This window comes from Manihot esculenta, chromosome 2, assembly GCF_001659605.2.
Source record: "Manihot esculenta cultivar AM560-2 chromosome 2, M.esculenta_v8, whole genome shotgun sequence".
Lineage (NCBI taxonomy): Eukaryota > Viridiplantae > Streptophyta > Magnoliopsida > Malpighiales > Euphorbiaceae > Manihot > Manihot esculenta.
This window is the reverse complement of record NC_035162.2, coordinates 1,076,882-1,103,401: the sequence shown is the minus strand read 5'-3', so window position 1 is coordinate 1,103,401 and position 26,520 is coordinate 1,076,882. Positions and strand designations below refer to the sequence as shown.

At 31.9% G+C, this 26,520-nt stretch overlaps 4 protein-coding genes across 6 annotated transcripts; 2 read left to right on the top strand and 2 right to left on the bottom strand.

Moving 5' to 3' along the window:
• The first annotated feature begins 567 nt into the window (after positions 1–567).
• On the top strand, positions 568–4,949 carry LOC110609095 (endoglucanase 6). The gene is made up of 9 exons (XM_021748436.2): positions 568–1,110; positions 1,230–1,442; positions 1,889–2,089; positions 2,671–2,760; positions 2,848–3,012; positions 3,115–3,399; positions 3,503–3,851; positions 3,938–4,000; positions 4,170–4,949. Exons 1-9 carry the CDS (start codon positions 907–909, stop codon positions 4,466–4,468), a joined length of 1,869 nt encoding a protein of 622 aa, XP_021604128.1. The 5' UTR covers positions 568–906; the 3' UTR covers positions 4,469–4,949.
• Positions 4,950–5,083: 134 nt separating this feature from the next.
• LOC110609096 (protein phosphatase 2C 51) lies at positions 5,084–7,358 on the bottom strand. The gene is made up of 3 exons (XM_021748437.2): positions 6,365–7,358; positions 6,152–6,257; positions 5,084–5,512 (listed from the first exon to the last, which is right to left on the bottom strand). Exons 1-3 carry the CDS (start codon positions 7,328–7,330, stop codon positions 5,202–5,204), a joined length of 1,383 nt encoding a protein of 460 aa, XP_021604129.2. The 5' UTR covers positions 7,331–7,358; the 3' UTR covers positions 5,084–5,201.
• A 4,311-nt stretch (positions 7,359–11,669) lies between these two features.
• LOC110608538 (dynein regulatory complex subunit 6) lies at positions 11,670–14,798 on the top strand. 3 transcript variants are annotated; one of them, XM_021747788.2, is made up of 6 exons: positions 11,670–12,064; positions 12,296–12,391; positions 12,523–12,740; positions 13,232–13,841; positions 13,994–14,500; positions 14,595–14,798. In XM_021747788.2, exons 1-6 carry the CDS (start codon positions 12,010–12,012, stop codon positions 14,675–14,677), a joined length of 1,569 nt encoding a protein of 522 aa, XP_021603480.2. In that variant the 5' UTR covers positions 11,670–12,009; the 3' UTR covers positions 14,678–14,798. The 3 variants fall into 3 exon arrangements, with proteins under 3 accessions (XP_021603480.2, XP_021603478.2, XP_021603479.2); XM_021747786.2 differs by having other exon boundaries at positions 11,672–12,064; positions 12,237–12,391; XM_021747787.2 differs by having other exon boundaries at positions 11,674–12,064; positions 12,237–12,391; positions 14,598–14,798.
• Positions 14,799–16,022: 1,224 nt separating this feature from the next.
• LOC110608537 (long chain acyl-CoA synthetase 4) lies at positions 16,023–23,427 on the bottom strand. Its single transcript, XM_021747785.2, has 19 exons — positions 23,006–23,427; positions 22,505–22,568; positions 22,321–22,410; positions 22,151–22,207; positions 21,559–21,607; positions 21,269–21,345; positions 21,067–21,106; positions 20,884–20,978; positions 20,227–20,394; positions 19,936–20,046; positions 19,674–19,761; positions 19,077–19,143; positions 18,530–18,605; positions 18,300–18,417; positions 17,829–18,074; positions 17,606–17,745; positions 16,891–17,073; positions 16,660–16,779; positions 16,023–16,321 (listed from the first exon to the last, which is right to left on the bottom strand). The coding sequence occupies exons 1-19, from the start codon at positions 23,155–23,157 to the stop codon at positions 16,274–16,276; spliced, it is 1,989 nt and encodes a 662-aa protein (XP_021603477.1). The 5' UTR covers positions 23,158–23,427; the 3' UTR covers positions 16,023–16,273.
• Between the last annotated feature and the right edge of the window lie 3,093 nt (positions 23,428–26,520).

Genomic DNA, 26,520 nt, shown 5'->3' with positions numbered 1-26,520 from the left:
TACCTATATAAATAATAAAAAGTAAAAATAAAAAAGCAGAAGAATTGAGTTTTTTCTTAACCGAAAAAGTAAAAGAATGGATTAAAAAGAGCATATAATAATTTTTTTTATCAAAATTAAAACATATGAACTGCGACTTCTGAAGAATTGGGTCAGTTTCCTAATTTAGCAACGTTCGAAAGAAAGGTAATAATGATCCAATTAAAAGCATGCAAAATGCAAAATCAGCCTATTATTAAGCGGATAACACTTGCTATTCTGAGGAAAAGTGCAGGGGTATTTTAGAGAATTTGAAGGTGGGGACAGCTTCCTGAGCTTTTTGACTCTTCTTATCGCTGCTTCCTTTTCCATTTCTCCTTTTCAGTAAATTCATAGCCTATGGGGACTGAGACTGCCGCTGTACCTGCAAGTGAAATGGCTTGCTAGGTGATGGATAGGCTTATAATGGTAAAATAAATAAATAAAAAATTAAAATTAAAATTATTTTCTACAATTACATTAAATCCTCACCGACCCTTCCAGTGAAGAGCCAAAGGTCACCCACATGACTCTGTTCTTTTTCTCAACTGTTTTTCCAGTCTTCAGAAAAATAAATAATATGAAAATAAATAAAATTAATTGAGCTCTGCCAATTTCTCAGCTCTTGATACTTTCCTTTCCTCCTCAATATATAGCACCTTCAGCTCCTCCCATTCCTTGCTACCACTCTCTTTTGTTCTTCCTCCTCTAACCTCTCTATTGTAAGAGGAAGACTCTTACAGGTGGGTTTATCAGAAGTTTTAACTGATAAATATACCATCATTGCCATTATCCCCTTTGTTGTACCTAGTTGCTGTTGCTGAACGGATCTCATAAGCTGCATTTGGGCTCTTTTTTTGGCTGAGACCCTTCTGTTTCTACTTCAATATGGAGAAGCGTTGTGCACTCTTTTCAATGGCCCCCCTGTTTCTGTTCCTTTGTCTCCCATTTGCTTTTGCTGGGCATGACTATGGTCAAGCTCTCAGTAAGAGTATTCTCTTCTTTGAAGCTCAAAGATCTGGTTACCTTCCCCATGATCAGAGAGTCACTTGGAGGGCTAATTCTGGTCTAAATGACGGCAAGACCAGTGGGGTAAGTGTAAAACATCAACCTCCGTATTGAAAAATCCAAATGGGTTTATTGATTTCTTCCTATTCTGTTAGCTGAAATTGTAGAAGTAAACACCATTAAGTTTGTTTTCAAAATTGCAGGTGGATCTAGTAGGCGGGTACTATGATGCAGGGGACAATGTGAAGTTTGGGCTCCCCATGGCCTTCACGATTACAATGATGTCGTGGAGCATAATAGAATATGGGAAACAAATGGCAGCGAGCGGTGAACTTGGTCATGCCATGGCGGCCGTTAAGTGGGGAACTGACTACCTTATTAAAGCTCACCCTGAACCCTATGTTCTCTACGGGGAGGTACCTTTCACACTACAACTTTCTCTTTTTCCAAAGTCAGACTTCTGTTTACTTTCAGAGAGGGCAATTTCTTGATTTTGAGCAGAATAAATTCGTGAATGTATTAGTTTCGTAGAAATCAAGCTATGGCATAAAACCGGCTCTATATGCAGAATAAAACAGTGCTAAAAAAAATGAGTTCAGCTCCAAAATCGTAATGATAACAAGTCAGACCAATTCCATTAAAGCGTCACTAGTTTTTATTTTCTTAATCTTTGATAGGTTTTCACCGTTCTGTTTGTCATTTTCATTGAGATTATCTTGTTTTAACAGAATTGATGCCCCATTAATCTGCACTACTACTAATAATATGACGTCTTGTTTGTAACAGTAACAAATTTAATAATTGTTAACTACTAATAATTTAACGTCGTGTCGTTCTATGCTATGCGTTTTTTGTGAGTTAGGTGGGAGATGGAAACAGTGACCATTATTGCTGGCAAAGACCGGAGGACATGACCACCGACCGCAGAGCTTATAGGATTGATCCAAGCAATCCAGGGTCGGATCTTGCCGGTGAAACGGCCGCCGCCATGGCTGCCGCCTCCATCGTCTTCCGCCGCTCCAACCCTGCTTATGCCAATGAGCTCCTCGCTCACGCACATCAGGTAAAAGATTACACTGTTTCTGAATATAACAGTACTGTGTGTTTTCCACTTTTTTTTATAGATAATCAAAATATGGAAGTTTAATTTAAACGCCGAAAAGGTTATTAGGTTTTAAAAATAAAGATTAGAGAGAACAAGTATGAAAATAGTGGTAGTAATTGCAAAGAAACGATGCCGTTGTAGTCTTGATAAAATGAATTTCGTTCCTTTAAATGCGAATAAAATCTTTCGGCGCACTTTTTGGATCATGGAGATGGTGAGACGCTTTTCTCCGTTTATCACGCGTATTGTCTGTCAGCCGTACAGATTTATTTGTACTCCCAGATCTAAACCGTCCACGTGTTTCGACCCATAAATAGCGGAGGCAGTTGCTAGTTTACTGCTTTCTCTTCTCACGTGAGAACACTGTCGGTGGATTGGTTTTTTAGTCCCGCCTCCACCATCAGCCAGGCCCACTCCTATTGTACTTTCCCTGCCTAATTTCTTATAAAATTTTGAGTTTCCCTACCTAACCTTGCACTTTTCATCTAATCACATGAATTGCCACTGACCTTTTTCTTTTTTCTTTTTCCATTTTCCAGCTGTTCGATTTTGCAGACAAGTACAGGGGCAAATATGATAGCAGCATTACTGTTGCCCAAAAGTATTATCGCTCAATTAGTGGATACAACGTAAGAAAATTAACTTCTTTTTGTTTTTTTTTTTAATTAAATTTTAGAAATTAATGTTGTATTTGATTTGGTTTTGAAATGCTACAGGATGAATTGCTGTGGGCTGCTGCCTGGTTGTATCACGCAACCAACAATCAATACTACTTGAGCTACCTTGGGAACAATGGTGACTCGATGGGTGGAACTGGTTGGAGTATGACTGAGTTTGGCTGGGATGTCAAGTATGCTGGGGTTCAAACTCTCGTTGCAAAGGTATAAATTATCTTAATTTAGCTCTAACACAAATAATATGTTCGTATTTGTCACAATTATCTGGAATGTGGAGGATTGACTTGCAAATTGGTAATGCTGCAGTTCCTGATGCAAGGCAAAGCCGGACACTATGCACCTGTCTTTGAGAGGTACCAACAGAAGGCTGAGTACTTCATGTGTTCATGCCTTGGTAAGGGCGCCAGGAATGTTCAGAAAACTCCTGGTGGTCTCATTTTCCGCCAGAGGTGGAACAATTTGCAATTTGTCTCCAGTGCCTCCTTCCTGGCTACCGTCTATTCTGACTATCTTGCTTCATCTGGTAGAAGCATGAAGTGTGCATCCGGCAATGTTGCTCCATCTGAGCTTCTCTCTTTTGCAAAATCTCAGGTAAAATTAATCAAATATTCGATGTCGTACTCATACAACATATTTTTCTTACGAGCATACAATCTGAACTTATGCAATGTGTCAAATTTTTTTTCCCTATCAGGTGGATTACATTCTTGGAGATAACCCAAGAGCTACTAGTTACATGGTGGGGTATGGAAACAACTATCCGCGACAAGTTCACCACCGGGCTTCCTCAATTGTTTCCATTAAAGTTGATCCTACGTTTGTCAGCTGCAGAGGTGGTTATGCCACTTGGTATAGCAAGAAAGCAAGTGATCCTAATGTCCTTACTGGTGCTATTGTTGGTGGCCCTGATGCCTATGACAATTTTGCCGATGAAAGGGACAATTATGAGCAAACAGAGCCTGCTACCTACAACAATGCTCCGATTGTTGGTATATTGGCTCGCCTAAATGGTGGTCATGGGGGTTACAACCAGCTGCTTCCAGGTATATAGGCTCTATAGCCATTGTTAGTAACATGATGGATTTGCTATTGCATAGGATAACTCTGATCATGGGATTTTATGTGACAGTGGTGATTCCAGCTCCTAACCAGCAAAAACCAGCACCACAGCCTAAAATAACTCCAGCTCCAGGTACTTAATTTTTTTGCTTCCCTTCTAAATGTCTCTGATTTTCATGCCTAATGCACTCATATCCAGCATTTATTTTTTAGCTGGTTGATCAAGGGACTAGTGACTTCATTTTCTTTTTCTTAAATACTAATGAATTTGGATATCTAATATTGTGCCGTCTATTTTCCAGCTTCAACCTCTGTCCCTGTTTCCATAGAGCAGAAGGTGACAACTTCATGGATCGCCAAGGGAAAAACTTACTACAGATATTCCACTATAGTCAGTAACAAGTCCGCTAAGACATTGACAGATCTTAAACTTACAATTTCTAAGCTTTACGGTCCTATATGGGGTCTAAATAAGTCTGGAGATTCTTATGCTTTTCCATCATGGCTCAATACTTTACCTGCCGGAAAAAGTCTCGAGTTTGTTTATATTCATTCAGCCTCTGCTGCAGATATCTCAGTTTCAAGCTACACTTTAGCCTGAAAAAAGGAAGAAAAACATCTACAGAAACAAGAAAGCGGTTGGTATAACTTCTGGGGTTGTAATGTAAGAATTGTGCAGCTATACAAAAAGTGCGGTCCAGAAAGGTCTTTTTTTACATGACACCTTTTCTTCGTTTGGGATTTTCAGCTTGTTGATTTGGCATCTGATTAGGGTTCAGTGAATTTTAGGCTAAAATAAGGTTGGAGGATGAAAGGAGTGAAGAGACAATCAAAAAGAAGTGTGCTCATCCTCTTTCTCCTCCACTTCACTAGCTTTTATAGACATGCTTGAGAGAGACGGTTAAAAGAGTTCTAGTTGAGATGCAAAAACTCAGACCTCTCAACTAGAATTCAAGAAAGTCTTTTTTCCTTTATTTGTACTTGAAAACAAAATTCGATGTTCTTTTTAGTGTGATGTTGTAAGCTCTGCAACAAATTTTAAACTCCTCATATGAATATAGTCCGTGGCATTACAAAATTAATCTTGCTCTTTCCCCCTTTTGTCTATTGATATTGAAAATTCACATGTAGCCCTTGATTTTTATCCCATGTCCACTCAAAATCTTGCAGACCATGCCCATTTATATGCGGCAATGAATATGTTGACTCTCTGTGATGAGATAAAAAGGTTCATCTGATCCATGCATTCAGCAAACCATAAACAGTACAAACTCTGAAAAGCAAAACCATAAATAAAATTGTCATGACTAAAGAAAAGATGAACAAATATTATACTACTTTGAACTCTTTGAACTCTTGAGCTCGACTATAATGACGCTGATATTATCTTTGCTCCCTCGAGCCATTGCCAATTCGGCTAGCATAGCAGCTGCCTCTGCAGCACTTCTTCCTGCAAATCTTTCCGCAAGTCTTGTGTTTTTTATTCGGCCATCAAAGTACTTCTTCACAATTTCACAAGCAAACTCACTGGAAATAACATCCCATAAACCATCCGTTGCTATTATAATGAAGTCATCTGATTCGTTTCGCTCAATCACTGTAACCTCTGGTTCTGAGCTCACATAAGGTTTTAAATACTGATCCCCTGTATAAAGTAGACGGTTTTGCATTACATTAACAGCAAAATCTTACTTGACCCGCTTCATTACAAATATATCTACTGGGATTTTATTATTTATTTTCTATTTCAAATCCATGGTGAATTAAAATTTTTAAATATTTGCCATAATTCATATTTGTAGTTAAAATATTAAATTCTTGATAATAAATTAAATCTTTTCAATCAACCGTAACATGAAAAAGTTACATTATCACCAGTCTGTCCCTAAACATTTTATTTGATTAATAAAAAATAACAACTTAATTTAAACATATTTAAAAATTAAAAAATATATTTGCAATTTTCAAATTTTAAGGTATAAAATTGACAACATTTACAGTCTTACATGTATGAGGAAAAAAATATATATATATTATATGCACACAATTTAAATATTTACTTTATAATAATATAAAAATACGTTAACCTTTAAAAATAAAAATTAAATTGAAAAATTTTAAACTATGATTTACTATTAATTTTTAAAAAATTTTAATCTAATTATTTAACTACAAGTCAACAATAACTTAATAGATTAGACTTCATTATTTGAGATTTAAAACTTTAGCTACATATAAATATTTCTACTTTCATTGGAATCAATTGGAAAAATATACAAGGTACCTATTGATCTTGAAGTACCGAGTACACCAAGAACGCGGCTACCATGCCAGTTAATAACTCGTCCACCGGCAGCTTCTACTCTCTCCCGTTCATCGGACCTGTCAGGCTGTACAAGGAAAGCCCAAGACACAAAGCTCTGTTTTACGTTTTTTGAGCTCTAAAGCAAGCAAAAGAAAAATATTTAAAAACCAATAAACCAGTGTTATGCATCACCTTATGGTCATTAGACAAAGCCACAGCCACTCCTCCACGACAGACAACCACCCTAGAATCCCCACAATTTGCCACCACCACCTCCTCCCTTCCCACCATAACCACTGCTGCTGTCGATCCTACTGTCTTCTCTGATAACTCCTCTCCATTTTCTCCACCACCACCATCACCTCCTCCTGGACTCACCTCCTCATCCATCTTATTGAAACACGTTCCCATCACCTTCTCCCAGTAACCTAATCCCTTCTCGTTAATCGACCTCCCTTTCTCCACCTCTTTTGCCACCAGCTGGTGCATCCTATCTCTGCACGCGTACGCCACCCTAGCTCCTCCGTGTCCGTCGTAAACCGCAAAAAAGTCGTAACGGCCATGCTCACCTACGACAACTCCTGGGGCAACTGTCAGCGCATCTTCCATCGCTCTACGCCGTCCAATCACCGAAATCGAGCCATGTGACACGCAGGTCATACTTACATGACCATCATCTCCATCACAGCCAGCCATATTTATTCCGACGGGTTTTACCACTTTCTTCCCTTTGGAGGGATCAGAATATTCCGACTTATGAGATAAACTGAATTCGCTGGAATTATTATCGTGATTCTTGCGTTCTTTTCCCCGACAGTTAGTGTCTTCGCTGGAGGTTACTTCAGTTGGGCCTCTCTTCTTGCTTGTATTATACTCTCCACCATCATCAAGAAAAACACCATCGACAGAGCAAAGAGCCTTCATGCTGTTTGTATCCAATTCTCTCCGTTGACTATTGTAATTTGGTCTCTTGAGAAGGGTTTCGCCGCTACCGCTGCGTTTCGCCGACTCTGACATAATCCTCCCACTTGCCACCATTACCACATCATCCTCGCAGTGGCCCCTGCTTTCATTCGATAGCCCTCCTTGTAAAAGAGAAAAGAAGTTGGGTAAGCTGTTACATATAGTAGTGCGATGGGTGGCATGCCACCTGTGCATGGAGAAGATGATAATCTTGGAGGTTGAATTTCCAATAAACTATATGTCGATGGCACAGATTGAAGGTGTGCGCACGTGGCTTGTGATTTAATAACCAGAGTGTTCGATAAGTTTTTTGGCCCGAGTCTTCGGAAATTGTGTGTCCCGATGTGATTACGGGAAATCTAGGTGTTTCGAGGCAAGCATTGGTGGCTAATATTAGGAGAAATTATATAATGCTTAAAATTTTCTAATTGGCATCATAATTTATTTATTTTTAGTTAAATTTATTGAAAAAAATAAAAATTTGAGTTAATTCTTATTCGGTTCTTTCTTCTCTCCACGTTTTTTTATTTTATTTTATACGTTAGAATATAATTGAATTGTTGTAATCAAACTTAACTGTAATATTGTATATATAAAAAAATTTATAAAAAATTATATTTTTAATATATATATATATATATATATATAAATTATATTACAAAATAAGTATAAAATGTTAATGTTTATCTACTCTTCCCTTAAATGCAATATCCCCGATTCGATAAAAATAAAAAATAAAAAAGTTAGGAGCAGGAAGTGGCCGCCGCTCCAGCATACATGAGTCATCTCGGGAAAGGATATGTTGTCTTGTCCCGGACTTTTATTTGGGAGCTGAATTGTGGAGGTGTAGGTGACAATGTCCCACCAGGACAAAGGTTTTGAACGCCATCCATGTGCCCACCGATTGAATTCCTTTACTAAAAATAAATGCCGCCAGGCATCAACTTTCGTGTATCTTTATCTTTTGGGGTCTACGAGCCCGCTTAAGCAACTTATAAAGTGGTTGAGATTTTCATTTAAGTGCTCTTTCTCTAGAATCTAGATCCTCTCCTAATGAATCTTAGGAATAAGGCGAAAAGACAAAGAGAGGGCAACATCTCAGGCAAGTTGATTTTGATGGCTTTGCGAGCAATTTTTTAAATCATGCATTATTTTAAAAAAAATTATTAATTCAAACAGAATTTGAAAATATTTTCAAATTCTGTGTGTCAACGTCAGGGTTCGCCAGTCAAAATGTAGAAAACGCCAATTCGACACTAATAGTATCGAACAAATGGCAGTTCGGCAGCATAAATGGCGAACTTGGACTGATGCAACTTGTTCGGCACTCTTGATGCCGAACAAGTTGATCTGGCTGCCCTGACTGCCGGCGGTATATGAAGGAAACTCTTCGGCACTTATATTGTCAAAGAGTGCCATGCAAAAAGATTCATGTACCTGCATGTTTAAAAAAAACAAAAATAATTTTATAAAAATAAAATAAATTTCATGTACCTGCATGTTTTAAAAAAAATAAAATTAATTTTATAAAAATAAAATAAATTTAAAAGGGAAATAAATGAGGGATTAAATAATTTATTAATTTAATTTATATTTTTTTAATTATATTTATTTTTAAATTTATTAAATTTTTTAAAAATTATTAAATTCTATTTTCTTAATTATATTTATTTTAAAAAATTACATTGTATTAGATATTAAAAATTATTTAAAATAACTTTAACATAAAATAAAATTAATACTAATCAATTTACATAATATTATAATATAAAAATAAAATTAAAATTAAAATAAATTTTGAAAAAAAACTTAAAATCACGCCAAAAGCAATGTTCGGCACTTGTAGTGCCGAACATTGCCTGCAAAGTTTTTTTTAAAATTTAATAATAAAATTTATTTTATTTTTATTTTTATTATTTATTTTTATTTTATTTTTATTTTTATATTATAATATTATATAAATTGATTAGTATTAATTTTATTTTATTTTTATATTATAATATTATGTAAATTGATTAATATTAATTTTATTTTATGTTAAAGTTATTTTAAATAATTTTTAATATCTAATACAATGTAATTTTTTAAAATAAATATAATTAAGAAAATAGAATTTAATAATTTTTAAAAAATTTAATAAATTTAAAAATAAATATAATTAAAAATATATATATTAAATTAATAAATTATTTAATCCCTCATTTATTTCTCTTTTAAATTTATTTTATTTTTATAAAATTATTTTTGTTTTTTTTAAAGCATGCAGGTACGTGAATCTTTTGCATGGAGGAGACTATAAGTGCCGAAGAGTTTTAATATAAAAATAAAAATAAAAATAAAATAAAAAATAAAAATAAAAATAAAATAAATTTTATTTTATTTTATTTTTATATTATAATATTATGTAAATTGATTAGTATTAATTTTATTTTATGTTAAAGTTATTTTAAATAATTTTTAATATCTAATACAATGTAATTTTTTAAAATAAATATAATTAAGAAAATAGAATTTAATAATTTTTAAAAAATTTTAATAAATTTAAAAATAAATATAATTAAAAAAATATATATTAAATTAATAAATTATTTAATCTCTCATTTATTTCCTTTTTAAATTTATTTTATTTTTATAAAATTATTTTTATTTTTTTTAAAACATGCAGGTACGTGAATCTTTAGCATGCAGGGCGCTCTTCGGCATTATAAGTGCCGAAGAATTTTCTACATATACAGCAGGCAGCCAGGGCAGCCAGATCAGCGTGTTCGGCATCAAAAGTGCCGAACAAGTTGCACCAGCCCAAGTTCACCATTTATGTTGCCGAACTGCCATTTGTTCGACACTATTAGTGTCGAACTGGTGTCTTCGGCATTCTGACTGGCGAGCCCCTAGTGTTGACACACAGAATCCGAAAATATTTTCGGATTCTGTCTGAATTGATAATTTTTTTAAAATAATGCATGATTTGAAAAATTGCTCTGGCTTTGCTGCCTTCTCCGCAATGGATGCCTATATTTTTTTTCTTTGCAATTTTGTGATTAGTTTATTTGTTTCCAAGTGTGTTTTGATTTACTTTGAGAGAATTTATGGTTAGGAGATTTTGATTTTTACTTATTTAGGTTTTATTGATCTGTCATTATTTGAAGTAATATTGAAAAGATGCGAGTTTATAATGATTAGCACTAGAATTTAATCAATTTATCATAATAATTTTATAGCTGTTAAAAGTTGAAGATTTTTCTTTTGATTGTCGACCACGGTGGATAAAGAAATTTTGGCTGGATATTTGGTTTTATTTTTTGGTGGTCAAGGGATAGTGATGTTTTATGCAATACTTTAATTCATGTTGTTTTATGATATTATTGGCATGCATTGAGATTTTTATTAATATATTTGGGATTTTCTCAATCAAATTAAATTAATTTAAAATTTAAATTTTATTTTTTAAATTTATTTTTTTTTTATTTTAAAAATTTTTTAATTCAATTTAATTTTAATATAAAAAATTATTAAAGTAAACCGAATCAAATAATAATAATAATAATATATTATTTTTTATAATATAAAAATATTATATTATAATTAAAATTAAAATATTTTAATTAAACTTTAAAATATTAAAATAAAATAAAAATAAAATGTAAAAAAATTTAATCAATTAAACTAAATTTAATTTAATTAAACTAAATTTAATTTAATTAAATAAGATCACTTTAATTTAAATTAATTTTTATTTAAAATTAATTAAATTTAATTTTTTAAAATAATATAATTTTTAACTACAATTCGATTTTCAACTTAACTCAGCAAATACTCGTCATTAGAACCTGCTGCTTATGCATGTGATTTTGTTTGCAGTTGTTTTTTTATCAAGTGTTGTTCTTTCTGTGGGTGTCGGCATATCTCCTGATTTCGGTGAAGGACACGAGCTAGCTAGAGATATTGGGTGGGCTTTTTTTATCTCTTGCTCTTATTGTGAATTTTATCCCGATAAGCTTTTAATGCAATGTTATATTTGCATTGTCAAAAAAAAAATGATATAAAGTTTAAATAAATCCGAAACTGTTAGTAGAAGGTTAAATAAGTTTAAAATAAACTTTTAGCTCTAATTAACCTAGAATTTTATAATTAAGGCTAAATGAATCTTAACATAGTAAAATATTATTTTTTAATAATAAAATATTCACTTAATTCTTAAGTATTAACAAATATTTATTTTTTTAATAAAGAAATTTTAAAAAAAAAATAAAGAAAGAATCCAAATATGAAAAAACATGAAAAATCTGTTGCCTTTTCGATTGCTTCTATCTCTTCCTGCAACAACCACAGGAATAAATTCAATACAAAATAACTCTAAACAATTTAAAATCGATAAAATAATTAGTGATTGTTGATTTGAGGTTCTCCCAGGCGACGTGGGCTGCATCATATAACTGTGGGCAATTATTACTTAGATTCTGTTCTTAAGGTTTTTTTTTTTTAATGGGACCTCTTTGTAAGTTGGTTTTATTAATAATCTCTCCCACATTTATCTAGCCTCAGTCACAGGTATAGAGAAGCCTTGTAACTGGCAGCCCATGTATCTAGTTTGGCCCAGGTTTAGCCCCCTTCTCTTCCATCGGAAGTCATAGGTTGTAGCAGTGGCTGGTTTCTCCATCTTTCATGATCATAAGCTCTAAGCTCCATCAGAGAAGAATATTACAATAGTAAAGAGGAGAAGCATCAAGCAGACTCGCAATATCATATTTTAGAAATGGAATCGGAGACTCGATTGGTGCGAATCTGCATCGAGGCAGCGTGTGAAACTAGAGAATCTGTGGAGAAATGGAGGAGGCAACGACGGACTCTCGAGCGCATTCCTTCCCTTCTTGCCGATGCTATCCTTCGCCGCCTCATCCATCGCGGCCTTCTTTTCCCTTCTTTGCTCGAGTAAGTGGTCAAAATTCATTCCTTTTTTTTTTTTTTTGTTTTAAAAAAATCAATACAAAATCTCGATCCTTTCAGATTAAGATTAGATCTTCGATTTTTGAAAATAAATAACGGAAGCAGGAGGACTGTACAGTTAAAGAATTATTGAATGATATTAGATTTGGTATTGTAGAGTTTTCAAACATAGCGTGGAGGTGGTTGATCTGAGAGGTGAAAACGCTGTGGATGCAGAGTGGATAGCATATTTGGGAGCGTTTCGTTGCTTGAGCTCCTTGAATCTTGCCGATTGCCATAGAATCAATAGCTCGGCGCTTTGGGCTTTAACTGGTATTAACTATATCTATCCCTATACGTCAATTAAATTGTCGATTGGTGCGAATCTGCATCTTCAATTAAATTGTCGAAGATGCAGAGAAATTCTTGCGTATATTTATACCTTACGTTTTCGTTGGGTTTAGGGATGACTAGTTTGAGGGAATTGGATCTTTCCAGATGTGCCAAGGTTACTGATGCTGGCATTAAGCATCTTCTATCAATTTCAACATTGGAAGTACTCCGTATTTCAGAAACTGGGCTAACAGCAAATGGGGTTACACTTATATCCGCGCTTAGAAATTTATCTGTCTTGGACTTGGGTGGCTTACCTGTCACTGATGCAGCACTGAGTTCTCTCCAGGTTCGTGTTTAAAATCAACCGAAATCAAATGCTTTTCTGAATTATTTTCTGCAATGTAAATTGAATAGATTCAATAAATTCAGCAAACCACTCAAAATTTCCTTTCCTGAATCTTGATCAACCTCCTCGGGAAAAAATTATTGCAGTCTGTTTCTCTCTCTTTTGTTTTTGTTTATTTTATCATATTCACTAATACAATGCATCATTACAAAGTTAGTTCAGTTGTTCTTTTTATTTTTGAATTTGGTCTGAGACTCCCTTCCACAAGCGTGCCATCCATTATACAGTGATGAGTTACCATTGTGGAGAGTTTCAAATTTGAGTGCTCACAGTTTTCTGCCTATTATTAATGTAAATGTGATTGCACCTCTTTCCTCTACATTTATATCTTTATATTTTGGAACGTTGATGTATGGACTTTATTGTTAGTTCTTCCTTTCTGTGTGAATTTTCAGAAGCTAAAATGAACTCTAATGCATATTTTCTTTTAGGTGCTGAAAAAGCTAGAGTACCTTGACCTCTGGGGAAGTAACATTACTAACAAAGCTACCACTGTTCTCCAACTGTTTCCAAAGCTAAGTTTTCTAAATCTAGCTTGGACTAGCATCACCAGGTTGCCAAATTTGTCATCTCTTGAATGCTTAAACTTGAGCAACTGTGTGATTGAGTCTGTCTCTGAAGGTGATGGTAATAAAGCTCCCCTAACTAAACTCGTATATTCTGGAACCACATTTGCAAATGATGCTGATGTGTTTTTACATATAGAGCCTACTTTTCTTTCTTTTTTGGATGTATCTAATTCATCCCTTCAGAGATTCTACTTCTTGACTTGCATGAAAATGCTGGAACACTTGGATCTTAGCTCTAGCATGATCGGAGATGATTCAGTTGAATTCATTGCGTGTATTGGATCCACTTTAAGAAATTTAAACCTCTGCAAAACGAGAGTCACCACTGCTGGAGTAGAAATTTTAGCTCAACATGTCCCCAATCTTGAATTTTTATCATTATCTCATACTCCAATTGATGATTTGGCTATCTCGTATATTGGAACGATACCTTCACTCAAGGTTGTTGACTTGAGCAATACAAACATCACAGGTGCAAATTCTTCTTTGAAATTCCTTTGTTTAGGTTTTTGCATTTTAATACCACTACACAATGATATTAAAACTTAAGAGTAGTCTGAATCAGCTAGTAATGAGTTGGCATATTTTTTTCCTTTGTGTAATTGTTTCCTTATGCCCTTTCAGGTTTCATTCACCAGGTGGGGGAAGAGGCAAATTTGATTCCTTCTCTGACAGCTTTGCAAAGGCTCAATTGTTTGCAGAGTTTGAATCTGGAGCATACCCAAGTCAGGGATGTGGCCCTAGACGCTATATCAAGTTTCCAAGAGTTGAGCCACTTATCTCTTAAAAGTGCTTCCCTTACAGATGTAGCGCTTCACCATTTGTCACCTTTGTCAAAGCTGACAAATCTGGCCTTTTGTGATGCTGTGTTGACAAATTCTGCGCTGGATTTATTCATACCCCCAGTATATCTAAAAATGTTGGACCTCAGAGGTTGTTGGCTCTTGACCGAGGACGCCATCTCGTCATTCTGTAAGAAACATCCGCTTATTAAAGTGAAGCATGAACTCCTTGATGTGTCTCCATCAGAACAAAGTAGCTGTAACCGTTCTTCTCCATCACGAATTCTTTTGAGACCTTCACAAATGAACGGAAAGCAGGGAAAGATGCCCTTGTCTCCGTATTTCATAGGTATGTACAATAGGTATAAATAGCTATTGCAATACATTTCTACATCTGCAATCTTTTCTGTTTTCTTCTGATTCCTTGTATCCATCTTCTGAAGCAGATCAAAGGCTGAAGTATAGCAGAGAGGAGTTACTTTCATTGCAATGTCAAGCTTCTTCGCATGGCTCTAGTGATGCCTGAGACGCAACATGATGAAAAGGAAATAATTTTATGGTTTTTTACATTTGTTGTTAAAATTTTTAATTTTGGATAAAAATTTTAATTTTTAAATTTTTTTTATTATAGTAACTTTTTAAATTAATTTAATCAGATTTAGTTAATTTATATATTATTTTTATTATATAAGTAATTTAATTAATTGAAATTAAATTTTAATTAAGATTTTAAAATTTTAATTATATAAAAATTTTAAATTATATAATTAAAATATTTGATTTTTTCATACTTAAATAAAAATTTTAATTGAAAATTTTAAATAATTAGAGATTTCACATCTTAATTAAAATTTAATTTATATTAATTAAGTTATTTATATGGTAAATAATAATATGTGAGTTAATTTAAATTTGATTTAAATTAATTTAAAAATATATTAAAAATAAAGATTTTAATTTAAAATTAAAAATTTTAATTATAAATGTAAGAACTTGTAAAGGTAAAATTTATTTTAATTAATAAATCTTAAAATTATAAACTTTAAATAAAAAATAATTAATATTTCTTCTGTTTTGTAATTTTGTTTATATTTTTTTATAATTATTTTAAAAATTATTATTTTATTTTTACATTATAATAACATATAAATTAACTATTATAGTTTTATTTAATTTTATTTTTAAAAAATTTTAAAAGTTTCATAAAATATTTTTTAATATTTGATAAACTTTAATATTTTTAAAATAGATATAATTGAAAAATTAATAAAAATAAATATTTTTATATAAAAAATAACGTACATAAAAATTTTGAGAAAAAAAAGTTATTTTAAAAAATATTAAAATATTGAATTTTGTAAAATATAAATATTTTTTTATTAAATAATTTTAAAATAAAAATTAATTAATTAATTTCATGAAAATTCAAATCTTTAATAATATTTTATCCGTTTAAAAATGGGTCACACTTCAGTCGCTTTCTTTAACCGTTAAAAAGCTATTTTCTGGTGTATCTTGTATCTCGCAATTATTTGAATCCTACCGGAGGGGTGTTTTTTTTTTCTTTTATTTCCTACCAGAGGCAAGAGGGTTGAGAGGGGATTGATGCTGGAATCCGAGGATCTACAAAATGCCTTGCTGGCCATCCAGATTGAGAGGCAGAGGGCAAATTTTTTTTTTTTCCTGCAAATCAACATTTGCAATTTATGATTGCAGTGGGTGAATCCTCTCAAGTTGATCTTTAGCACAACAGGTATTTGATTTAACTATTAATAACACATTTTACGAAGTAAACATGAAGCCGGAGATCCGTGACATAAGATGTTTCGACCAGATTTTTCTTAAAATAATAGTAATAATAACGAAAGAAAGAAAAAAATAGAAGGCAATATCAAATTCAAAATATAATAATTACCAAACAAGTATTTTAAAAATATCTATGAAATTTTTATCAACTCCATTTACACGAAACATTTGTCATTAACTATAGCTCTTCAAAGACACAATCCTATGGTCTACAAATTGCAAGCGACTAGAAAAAAAAAAAAAAAAAAAAAAAGGAATAAAAACAAAATGCAACCATTAGTCAGGCATTGTTGGACATCAATGCGATTGAGATCTTTCAGGCATTTGGTTTGCTGGCGCTTTTGTACATCTTGTCAATAACATCCTGCACACAGAATTTTGGGTTCAGAACTGTATTTCTGCATATACACCTCAAAAAGAAAATCTAGATAGAAATTTGAAAAACCAAGTTGTTTACAAAACTAAACAATCAGTTTATATGTGTACTCATGGTGGCCACTTGCCGACAAAACCATCAATGTCTATATGTTGATGCATAACTTGCAGATATGGAAAGACTTCTATATTTGAGCATCAAAATGAATTAAGAAGTTGGGCTTGGGTGCATTTCCATAAATAAATTCGTGTGGAAGTTGCACCATGTATATCAGGCAAAAATGAAAAAAAATAAAAGAAAACAAAAGAAAAACTAAATGGAGCTACCTGATAGTATTTGAGCAACTGGGGCCTCTTTTTCTTGTATGTTGGAGTGAGGAGGTCGCGTTCTATGTCAAAAGGCTCAGGATCGAGGTGAACAGCTTTTACAAATTCAAAACCTTTCAACTGCCAATGGTAAAAGTTGGAATAAAAAACTGTACAATTTAGCTTTTGAAGGGCCAAAACTTTTCCATGGACAGTGACAATTAAGTGCAAGTATTAAAAGCAAGCAAGAACCTTTTTTTCTTTGCCAATCTTACTGAGCTCTCCAAGTATGTATTCTTTTGCCTTCGGATTTTCACAAAGGGATTTGAAGTTCCCCCCGATGCCATTATCTTGTGCCCAATTTTCAAGAGCTTGCTTATTGGGGTTAACAACAGCAACAAGGAACGATTCAAAGCTATTCCCATAAACCCATATCTGAAATCGACAATTATGCCAATTATACAATAGTTGAACCAATGTACATCTCGAGCAAGCAAAAATATCAGACATTTCAGAGGATAGACTGTGAATCAGTAATTGGCATATGCACAGAACTGCTCATCATACTGGGAGAATCAAAATGATCAAAACATCTTTCCAAGTCAATGTGCATTCATTCATATATTGCATTGGACATGAACAGCAGGCTACAGCCGCCATACAACAGTTTGGAAATTCACAAGCTTCAAATACAACAAATAATATCGCATAATTAATCACACATACTGAGCATACACTGAACTAGTACACAGAGCCAATTATATACATGTTAGTTATATACGAGGAAGAAAGCAGGAAAGTCTAATTCAAGCCAAACAACCAGCTTGTCCCTATTATGAACACATATAAGAATGAACATAGCTGTAAAATTAATAAAGCAATCATATAGGCAAGAATCACAAAAGAATAAATCACATATGGGGCCCAGAGTTGCATTAAACAGATCAGATGCATCAGACATTCATACCGAATCAACAACAGAAGAAAGGCCATAAATATTCTCCAAGTTTTCAACGGCAACATATTCTCCTTGTGAAAGTTTAAATATGTTTTTCTTGCGGTCAATAATTTTCAAGCTCCCATCTGGTTGCCATTCACCAATATCTCCTGATGCAATAATCAGAATAAACACAATAAGCTAAGTAAACCAAATGCAGCCCAAAATTCACAAAGGACTACCATTGACAAACCAGTGTGGAACCATCCATCAACCAGAACCTCCTTGGTGAGGTCTTCTCGTTTATAGTAACCAGAAAACACAGTACTCCCCCTTATACAAATTTCTCCACATGGTGTGCTTGAAAGGGCATCATAGTTCATTTCAGGAACAGATTCTAGGCATACATCTACATTTGGTACAGGAGGGCCCACCGTACCAAGCATTGCCATTTCATTTGGCAATGAGACAAATGTGCCCGCGCAGGTTTCCGTAAGACCTACATTCACAAAAACAAAATTATCCAAGTCTTGATACAAGTTATAATTGCAAATAGTAAATGATAAAAAAGGTAAATGGAAAATTGAACACACAAAACCAGGCAGCAAACATAATATAATTATAGATAAAATAAAAATATACTATACTAAATAATCATATGAATTTACAATATTAATACTTTTATTTTTAATATTTTGTTTTATTTGACTTAGTGACCGCATACCATATCCTTGCAAAACATGAGCACATGAGACCACACGCAAGAAAGCTTCTACATGAATAGCGAGAGGTGCTGCTCCAGATAGAATAAGCCGTACATGTCCTCCTAAACCTTGTTTTACCTGCAGAAGAGAAAAACCAAAGAGATTTTGAAGCAGTAAGCAATTTGATTGCAATCACTATCGTGTGATTCAAGTTTTGGATGGGGAGAGGGAGGAAAAGAAGAGCCATCACCTTATCAAAGACAATTTTGTCGCAGAGTGGAGATGCCTTGTCATGTGAATGTCCCTTCTTCATGGAATTTAATTTGCTGCAACATAATTTTACTCAAAATAATTATAATGAGATGACAAAACAGCAAGAAAATACAAAGAATAACTGAAAATGGAACCTAGGTAAATCCCTAACACAAACTGAAAGGGTGTGCCAAATATCCAAGCATCAAGCAAAAAAAAAAGAGAGAGAGAAAAATGACCAAACTGGAAATATAAACTAAAATAACCCATGAAAATTGGATTTCTTTAACATATCAAAGGTATAATGTGAAAACTCAAAAAAGTTTAGGTACATGTACAAAACAAATATAGAATTCCAACCATATTGCATGAGGAAAGAAGCAATAACAGAGTGTACAATAAGTTTTGCGTGTGAACAGCACAACCATAGTGCGTGAAATGTTGTCACACTGGAAGGGAGGAAAACTGAAAAGAGGTGGAATTTTCATCATTCCTTTTCAGTTTGAGATGGAGTTTCTATAGGCATATTAAAGAATAGAACTTACTATGAGTATGCTAAATTGAACAATTTCTGTTTTAAGAAGCCCCCCGAAGCAATCTTCTGAGTCAAACCTGAAAATGTGCAGAGAAATTATGCCAGTGTTGCATTAAGGGGGCGGGAGGGTCAAAACAAGCAAGCTTTCACTTTGAGATATAATTGGTTTAGAAAAAGCAAGACATTAGAGAATGGCTTAGTTCATTTCCAAATTGAACAAGTTGAAGATGCACTTAGAATTCTGAAGTAGGAATGTATTAGTTCAGAGTAAATAAGCTTAGTCAGGTTACAAGTATACGAGTATAACCTAATATAATGTGAAATGAGAAGCCCTCCAAACACCATCTGACAATGGTAGTCACTTCCTCTGACAAGAGGATAAATTCAAGACAACACAAGAAAAAGGGGCTTAAGCCCCATCTCAAAGAGAAGGCTTTTGAAAAAAAATAATAAATAAAAATTTGGCCATTCTGACGCCAGGCTTGCATAAATCTGAAGGGGCCAGGTTATACAAATTCAGGTCCTCTCTTTATTTATTTTCTTAAGCATATGAAAACTTGCAGATACTCAAAATTCCAAGAAGGCAAGAATACAAGAGAAAACTTACCTGAATGTATTCTGTCTAATACACGAGGCACAGCACAGAAAATAGTCGGTTTAAGCTCCCCAATGTCTTCAATTAATAATTTGACATCCTATAAATACAAAGGGGGGAAAATGCATTTATGTTCTAGAATTACTTAGACAACTAAGTAAATTCGCCACCACTTGTGCAATGGCAGTAGACCAGATGTTAGTTTGCACTTGTATTGTAAGATGCTATCCCTAAAAAGGGAATAAAAAGAAATAGAACAAGTAATCATGCTTACTCCTCGCCAGAATCCTATGGAGGCACCATGTGAAATAAATAGCTCTTCAATCACTCGATCAAAGATATGGGCAAGAGGAAGATATGAAAGATATACATCCTTTGCAGTCAACTGCAATTTTTTACAGATACAAATTTTCAAATTAGAACTCACAAATATTCGTACAAGAAGCAAAATATAAAATAATTACCTAACAAATGCAAACTTATTTGTTGAGCAATTAAGCTTTATAAAGCAGTTTTATTATTCATGTCTACTATGACATTAAGGATGAAAGGAGAAGGAAATAACCTGTTCATTTACACTTTCAAGCAGCCTTCTCACCCCAGCTATAATGGTAACAATATTATCATTTGAAATCATTACTCCCTTTGGATCCCCAGTTGTCCCACTGGTATACATTATTGTACAGATATCACTTTTCTTTTTTACTGGGAGATCATATTGTTTATCTTCCCCCTGTAAGGAAGACATAAAGCAATTACACATTTGTTTGCTCCTCTTACATATATCAGAACCAGTAACATAAACAAAACATCAGAAGATGAAAAGGAAAAAAAAGGAAGAAAAAATAGCATCTTTCATAGTTCATACATGTTAATGAAACACCAGAAAAAAAATTATGAAGAAACTGATCCAAAACACCTAAGTGACGTTGCAACAGGATATTGTTACAATGAGGTAAATAGCGTAAACAAGTTGGAAACCAAGAGCACAATATCCATCTCATGAACAGAAAGTAACATAGCGGACCTCAAAATTGTCAATTACAACACAGGGCATCAAAACGGCTCTAATGCAACTTGTTGCACCAAACACAAATCACAATTTCAAAACAAGTTATATCCACAAAATAATGATTACGAGGAAGATTTTCTAGCTTAAATTTTTAAAATTATCAAAGATAACTAAACGAAGGAGCGATAAAAAGAAAGTTAGCCAGCCTACCAGTTCTAAAAATTCCTCCCAAGAATATATTGCTAAACCAAACTTCTCGATCTCTTCTCTTTGTTCAGGTGCAACCTTGCCGAAGCTCACAATTGCTACAAAATGAAATGAAAACCATCACATCTAGGCCACACATCACAACAAAATAATTTTCAAATTAATTTTTAAAGAAGATGAACTTACTTTTCATGTATTGTGTTGAGTTTGGAAATGTTTTCAACAGCTGAGAGAATATAAAGGTTATCAGAAGAACTTATACAGCTACGTGAATCACAACTCCAGCTGATGTTTACATTTTCTTTCCAAATTTCCAAAATGAAATAATAAAATGAAATCGTCTCAAAATTTTCTAGTGACAGGAAATCAACTTTAGTATCATATATACCTCAGCAATTTTTTTTTCTTCTACAAAAGCAATTGAGACCTCTGCATGGCATATGATATATTCCACGGCACCAGCTCCTACAACATAAATTAGAGAAGGTTCAATTTTGCTAATAGCTGGAGAATTTTAAGGTTAAGATTTATGCTTAACTGAAATATGAAAATAAATGTAAGCATGCAATTTTGGTCATAGTCCAATAAAAGCAACCTAGCATTCTTTAAAATATGCATGAATTGATCCTGTTAAATATTTTATCTGCTTACACACCCATGTTTAAGAAATGTCCATACCTAAAGTGTCATATAAGGGGACACAAAACAGCCCATGAGCATTGCATGCCTGCATAAAATTACAGCATTAGTACAAAATTTTCAGGAAAAAAAATGGGTGGAATTCAAACCATACTAGTTTAGCAACTAGAAAAATACATTGGCAAACCAGTGAAAATGATATCAAGCAGGTTACTGAAGCAAAACAATAAGATCATTAAAAGGGACTTCAATCTACTTTTGTGTAAGCATTCAGGTCCAATATAGACGTTTAAAAGGTCTTCTGGCCCACACGTTTTCTGAATAAGTAGTATGGGAGGTTTCAACCAAATATGGGGAAGTTTCAACCAAATCAGAGTCCTAAATCCATAAAGAAATATAGGGAAAAAAACAAGATGGATGAATCTGATGGCTTAATAGATTAGATGAAAAATCAACATCCACAACAAACTAGCTAATCTTTTGGAATAATTGTTATAATAGAAAAAATCATCACTTCAGAGTCCCGGCCCTCCCTCTGTTTGCCAGCTCTGTTCTTCTAAATTGATAGGTTACTAACTTGCTATACGACAAATACTTCTCTTGAACAAGTCAGACAGAAAAGACAAGATACCTCCATGCTCATTATCCACTCTGGGCAATTGGCACCATAAATACCACATTTCCCTCCCTATAAATCAACAAAAAAAAAAAAAAAATCAAATTCCAGAGCAATTTTTTGTTAAGAAATTGAAACTTCATTATAAAAAATCATAAATAAATAAAATCAGACAGTGGTTTTACCGGTTCAACACCACAACTCCGAATTGAATTGCCAACTTTGATCACCAAGTCGTACACCTCTTTGTAAGTTTGCCACACGAATTTACCCGCCTGCCAAGACAAACACACGGTTAAGATCATGGTGTTTAAAGTTCAATAAAAGATAATAAATAAACAAACACAAATTCCGAGCAAAGGAAAATACCTTCCCATTCACAATCTCTCGGTGACCGAGCATGGGATTATTAGGATATTTCTCCACGCTTATGCTGCAACAGGAGCAGGAAAAATTTCTCTATAAGCAAATAACACGATTAACTTAGGATAAAGAAGAAATCAAAAGCAACAACACAAAAAGAAGGGGAAGAAATTACTACTCCCAATCAGCTGTAATAGATTCATAATAGAAGTATCAATATATCTGCTTATAAAAAATTAAATATCGAGCAGAATCGTAAACTAAAATTCCTAAATAGCGCCAAGCTAAAAACACAAATAAATAAAAATACCAAACTCGAGAAACAAAACTTCTGATAATATTCAAAAATAATCAGTATCTTCTCATACTCAACAACCAGAAAGAAAAAAAAATCTGTGAGTTAAGAGATTATAACTAGTCTCGAGAAATTAAGCAGAGGCACAACCGAGTTGACTATTATTCTGTATCAAACTTTCTGAGAAACCAAAAAGAAAATAGAAAACTTACCGGAAAACGTCCCAGCAACTATCCATTCCAGGAATAGGAGGAGGAAATCCATCCTTAGCGAAGACACTGCGATAGACAGGACCAACAGAAGGCCTCCCATCCTCGGCCTCTTTGGCTTTCTCGACCTCTATGAGAAATTTTCTCTGCGCCATTTTTCTGTGACTGAATGAACAAGTCCTCTGCGTGTTGCTCAGTATATATATTTATATACGGATATATGTGGATCTGTACGTGGGTGTGCGGAGGAAAAAGCAAATAATGAGGAAGGAGAGAGAAGAATAAAAGTGGGTGGCTGCAGGTGGCAGGAGAGAAGAAATACTTATATATATTTTTATTTCTCTCTTTTTCGTCTGGGATTGGAAGAGTGTATTGACTTTATAGAGAGAAGGAGAGGGAATCAGCCAACTCCAGTTTTTTCTTTCCGATGAGTCTAAAGTTCTGGTCAACAAAAAAACAATCAGCGTCCTCTGTCAGTTTGGGTTAAAACTGGTATTAAACAAATATTTTTAAATATGTTAATTAAAACATTTTCTGTCGTAATATAAAAATAATAATATCGTTATTTCTTATAAATTTAATATTTAATAGTTTTTTTTAATCAAAATATTTAATAATTTAACGATTTAAATTTTAAAATAATAAAAATAACAGTTAAAAAGTTAGATACCACGGACGTCTATCTATGTATTTATCACAGTTACAAACGTTTTTAATATTTTTGAGCCCACAATTTACGAATGCATCAATTAAATAATAAAAAATTATTATTTAATTTTTATAATATTAAAAAATTTATTAATTAATTTTTAAATTTTAAAAATATATTAAAATATTTTTGATATTTTAAAAAATTTATTAATTACTCTTTTTATTAATTTTATTGTTAATTACTTTATTATTTTATTTTTATAATTTTAAAAAATTTATTAATTTATTCTTTAAATTTTTTAAAAATTTATTAATTAATTTTTCATATTATTTAACAGTTAAAATTAATTAATAATTTTTTTAAAATATTATAAATATTTTAATATATTTTTTAAAATTAAAAAATTAATTAATTTTTTTTATATTATAGAGTTTAAATAATAATTTTTTGATTTAATGGGGATGATTTTGATTCAAAATTCTATGGTTAATGCTTCAGCGATTATACTCGCGTCAATCTAGAATTATCATCTAAATACACCGAGTTTAAAATATTATTTTCTTTCCAATTATTTTCTTTTTTTTTATTTCAGACATTTTCTTATTTATTCAGACTTTTTCTTTTTTATTTCGGACCCAATTCAACACGTTTATGTTGGGTAGCATACTTATTTTTCAACACAGCCAACGTCTTTATTGCTTAAGAGGGTTTTTCTTCCGACTTTTCTGTAAATCTATTAATGATAGGTTTATGTATTAAACTATTTAAATATAAAAAGTACATAAATTTATGAATAATGGGTGAGGTTCTACATGACTTCAAAAAAAAAAAAAAAAGAAAATATATCTACAAAAACTATGGTTTTTTTTATCCTACAATATTATTGCATTATAAGATTTACAGAACACAAATATAAAGAACAGCTATTAAATTAATATTAAAATTTTAATTTAAAACTAAACCCACAACTATCTATGCAAATAAAAATAGAAAAAAAATCAAAGCAAAGCAAATAAATAGAATTCGCCAAATAAATCTAATACTTAATATAAATAAGTCAAACTAAGACAGTAGCATCGATTTTACATTATAATTTATGAGAAAATGAAAATGAAACCTCTGTTAAAAGATAATTAGCATGAAATTCACAATAATATTAATTACATAAAAAAACAAAATACAACAAAATAAGCATGTGAAGCCATTAAAAAAAAAAGTTATTGACACAAAATAATATTAGCAACTAACGGGAGAAACACGATAAAGTATAATCTAAAAAATATCTATGAAAGTGAATTATTGTATAATTTAAAAAATATTTATGAAAGCGATAATAATTAAAAATATTATCATAATTTTAAAAGGTCATCATTGTATATAATTATATAAACTATAGTCGAAAGTCCTAAAAAATAAGTTTATTATGAACTTTTTTTATAAAATCTTTGTTATAAATATGAAAAAATACAAATTAAAATGACAATAAATAAAAAAATAAAATGAAAATAGAAACGCTTGTACATTCATTTTCAAGGAGAGAAAGTGGATAAGGACGGTGCCATAAAAAAAAATCATCATCATTTAATTTATACTACTAAGGAAAAAAAATTTAAAAAAAAAAACAAGCAAAATGAAAACAAACAAGAGTCAAAAAAACAGCTGACCAGACAGCAACCCTAATCCCCCTCCCTTTTCCTTTCTCTTTCTCTTCCCCTTTACTCTTCCTTCTCTCTTTTTTTTTTTTTTTTTTTTTTATATATATATATGTGGGTTTTCATGAGTTTCATGGAATAAATTTTTTAATTTTTAATTTATCATATAGATTTCATATTTTTTATGTTAAATTAAATGGAAAATAGTATCCATTAAAATTATCCTTTAAGTTTAAACTTTTGCATCAGCTGAGCTAATATTTAATTTGTATTGAAAAATAATTTTAAAAATAATTCAATAATCTTAATTATTTAATTTTTAATGAAATAATGTAATTAAACTTTATATTAATATAAAAACAATAAAATATCATTCTAATTTTATTAATTGTAATTTTAATTTGTGAAAAGTAAAAATAACACTGTTTTGGTTTCTTAATACTTCCTTTGGTAGCAATGAGATTTGGGTTAAAAATATATTTGAAAAAAAATATTATTCTAATTGCTATTGAAAATAGTTTAGTAATATTTTATTTTTAAAATATATGAAATTTAATGTTAATATTTTACAATTAACATTTTTTTCCTTAATAATTGTCTTGAATTGTAATATCAAACGAAATTGTTAGCAATTAAAAACCGATAAATAGACCAAAAGAGTTTCAATATTTTTTTTTATCGATGCAAGATATTTTACATTTCATAATATTCTATTGGATTATTTTTATTTTTTATTATTAGTTATCCTACCTTCGTCAGATATTATAATAATAAAATAAAACAAGACAAAATATTACTTTTTAATTTATATATAGACTCATTTTTGCGGTATATTAACGTATATTTGAAAAAATAAAATAAAATAATTCCACATGTAAGTTATTTAGACGGTTGGGGAATTTTCGTGACCCAAGAATTCAGCCCATTTTGTTGCTTCATGTGTTAGCATGCTAAAAAATATGAATCAATGCAATAAAAGCCAGTTGGCCTGTTTTTGGGTAACAAATCAGAAACACGCAACATTCACGTGGGTAGAAGCAGTCGTAGTAGGATTTAAAGTTGAAATGGGTTAAAAATGGTTTATGAAATTATTTTATTTTATTTTATTTATTTAAAATGAATTTCCAAGCATTGGAATTTTTAATTTATTTAAATTAATTAGAATTACAATTAACCAAATTAAAATTTTAAAATACAATGCAATTTTAATTATA

Coding starts and splice junctions, on each gene's coding strand:
- LOC110609095 (XM_021748436.2), top strand. CDS start 907: ATGGAGAAGCGTTGTGCACTCTTTTCAATGGCCCCCCTGTTTCTGTTC. Junction 2,090..2,670: donor TCCTCGCTCACGCACATCAG/GTAAAAGATTAC, acceptor TCCATTTTCCAG/CTGTTCGATTTTGCAGACAA. Junction 3,400..3,502: donor TCTCTTTTGCAAAATCTCAG/GTAAAATTAATC, acceptor TTTCCCTATCAG/GTGGATTACATTCTTGGAGA.
- LOC110609096 (XM_021748437.2), bottom strand. CDS start 7,330: ATGCACAGGTGGCATGCCACCCATCGCACTACTATATGTAACAGCTTA. Junction 6,258..6,364: donor CTTTGTCTAATGACCATAAG/GTGATGCATAAC, acceptor TTCCTTGTACAG/CCTGACAGGTCCGATGAACG. Junction 5,513..6,151: donor CGGTACTTCAAGATCAATAG/GTACCTTGTATA, acceptor TACTTTATACAG/GGGATCAGTATTTAAAACCT.
- LOC110608538 (XM_021747786.2), top strand. CDS start 11,889: ATGGAATCGGAGACTCGATTGGTGCGAATCTGCATCGAGGCAGCGTGT. Junction 12,741..13,231: donor CAGCACTGAGTTCTCTCCAG/GTTCGTGTTTAA, acceptor ATTTTCTTTTAG/GTGCTGAAAAAGCTAGAGTA. Junction 14,501..14,594: donor CTTGTCTCCGTATTTCATAG/GTATGTACAATA, acceptor CATCTTCTGAAG/CAGATCAAAGGCTGAAGTAT.
- LOC110608537 (XM_021747785.2), bottom strand. CDS start 23,157: ATGGCGCAGAGAAAATTTCTCATAGAGGTCGAGAAAGCCAAAGAGGCC. Junction 18,606..19,076: donor TTCAATTTAGCATACTCATA/GTAAGTTCTATT, acceptor ATTATGTTGCAG/CAAATTAAATTCCATGAAGA. Junction 18,418..18,529: donor ACAAAATTGTCTTTGATAAG/GTGATGGCTCTT, acceptor TCTCTTCTGCAG/GTAAAACAAGGTTTAGGAGG.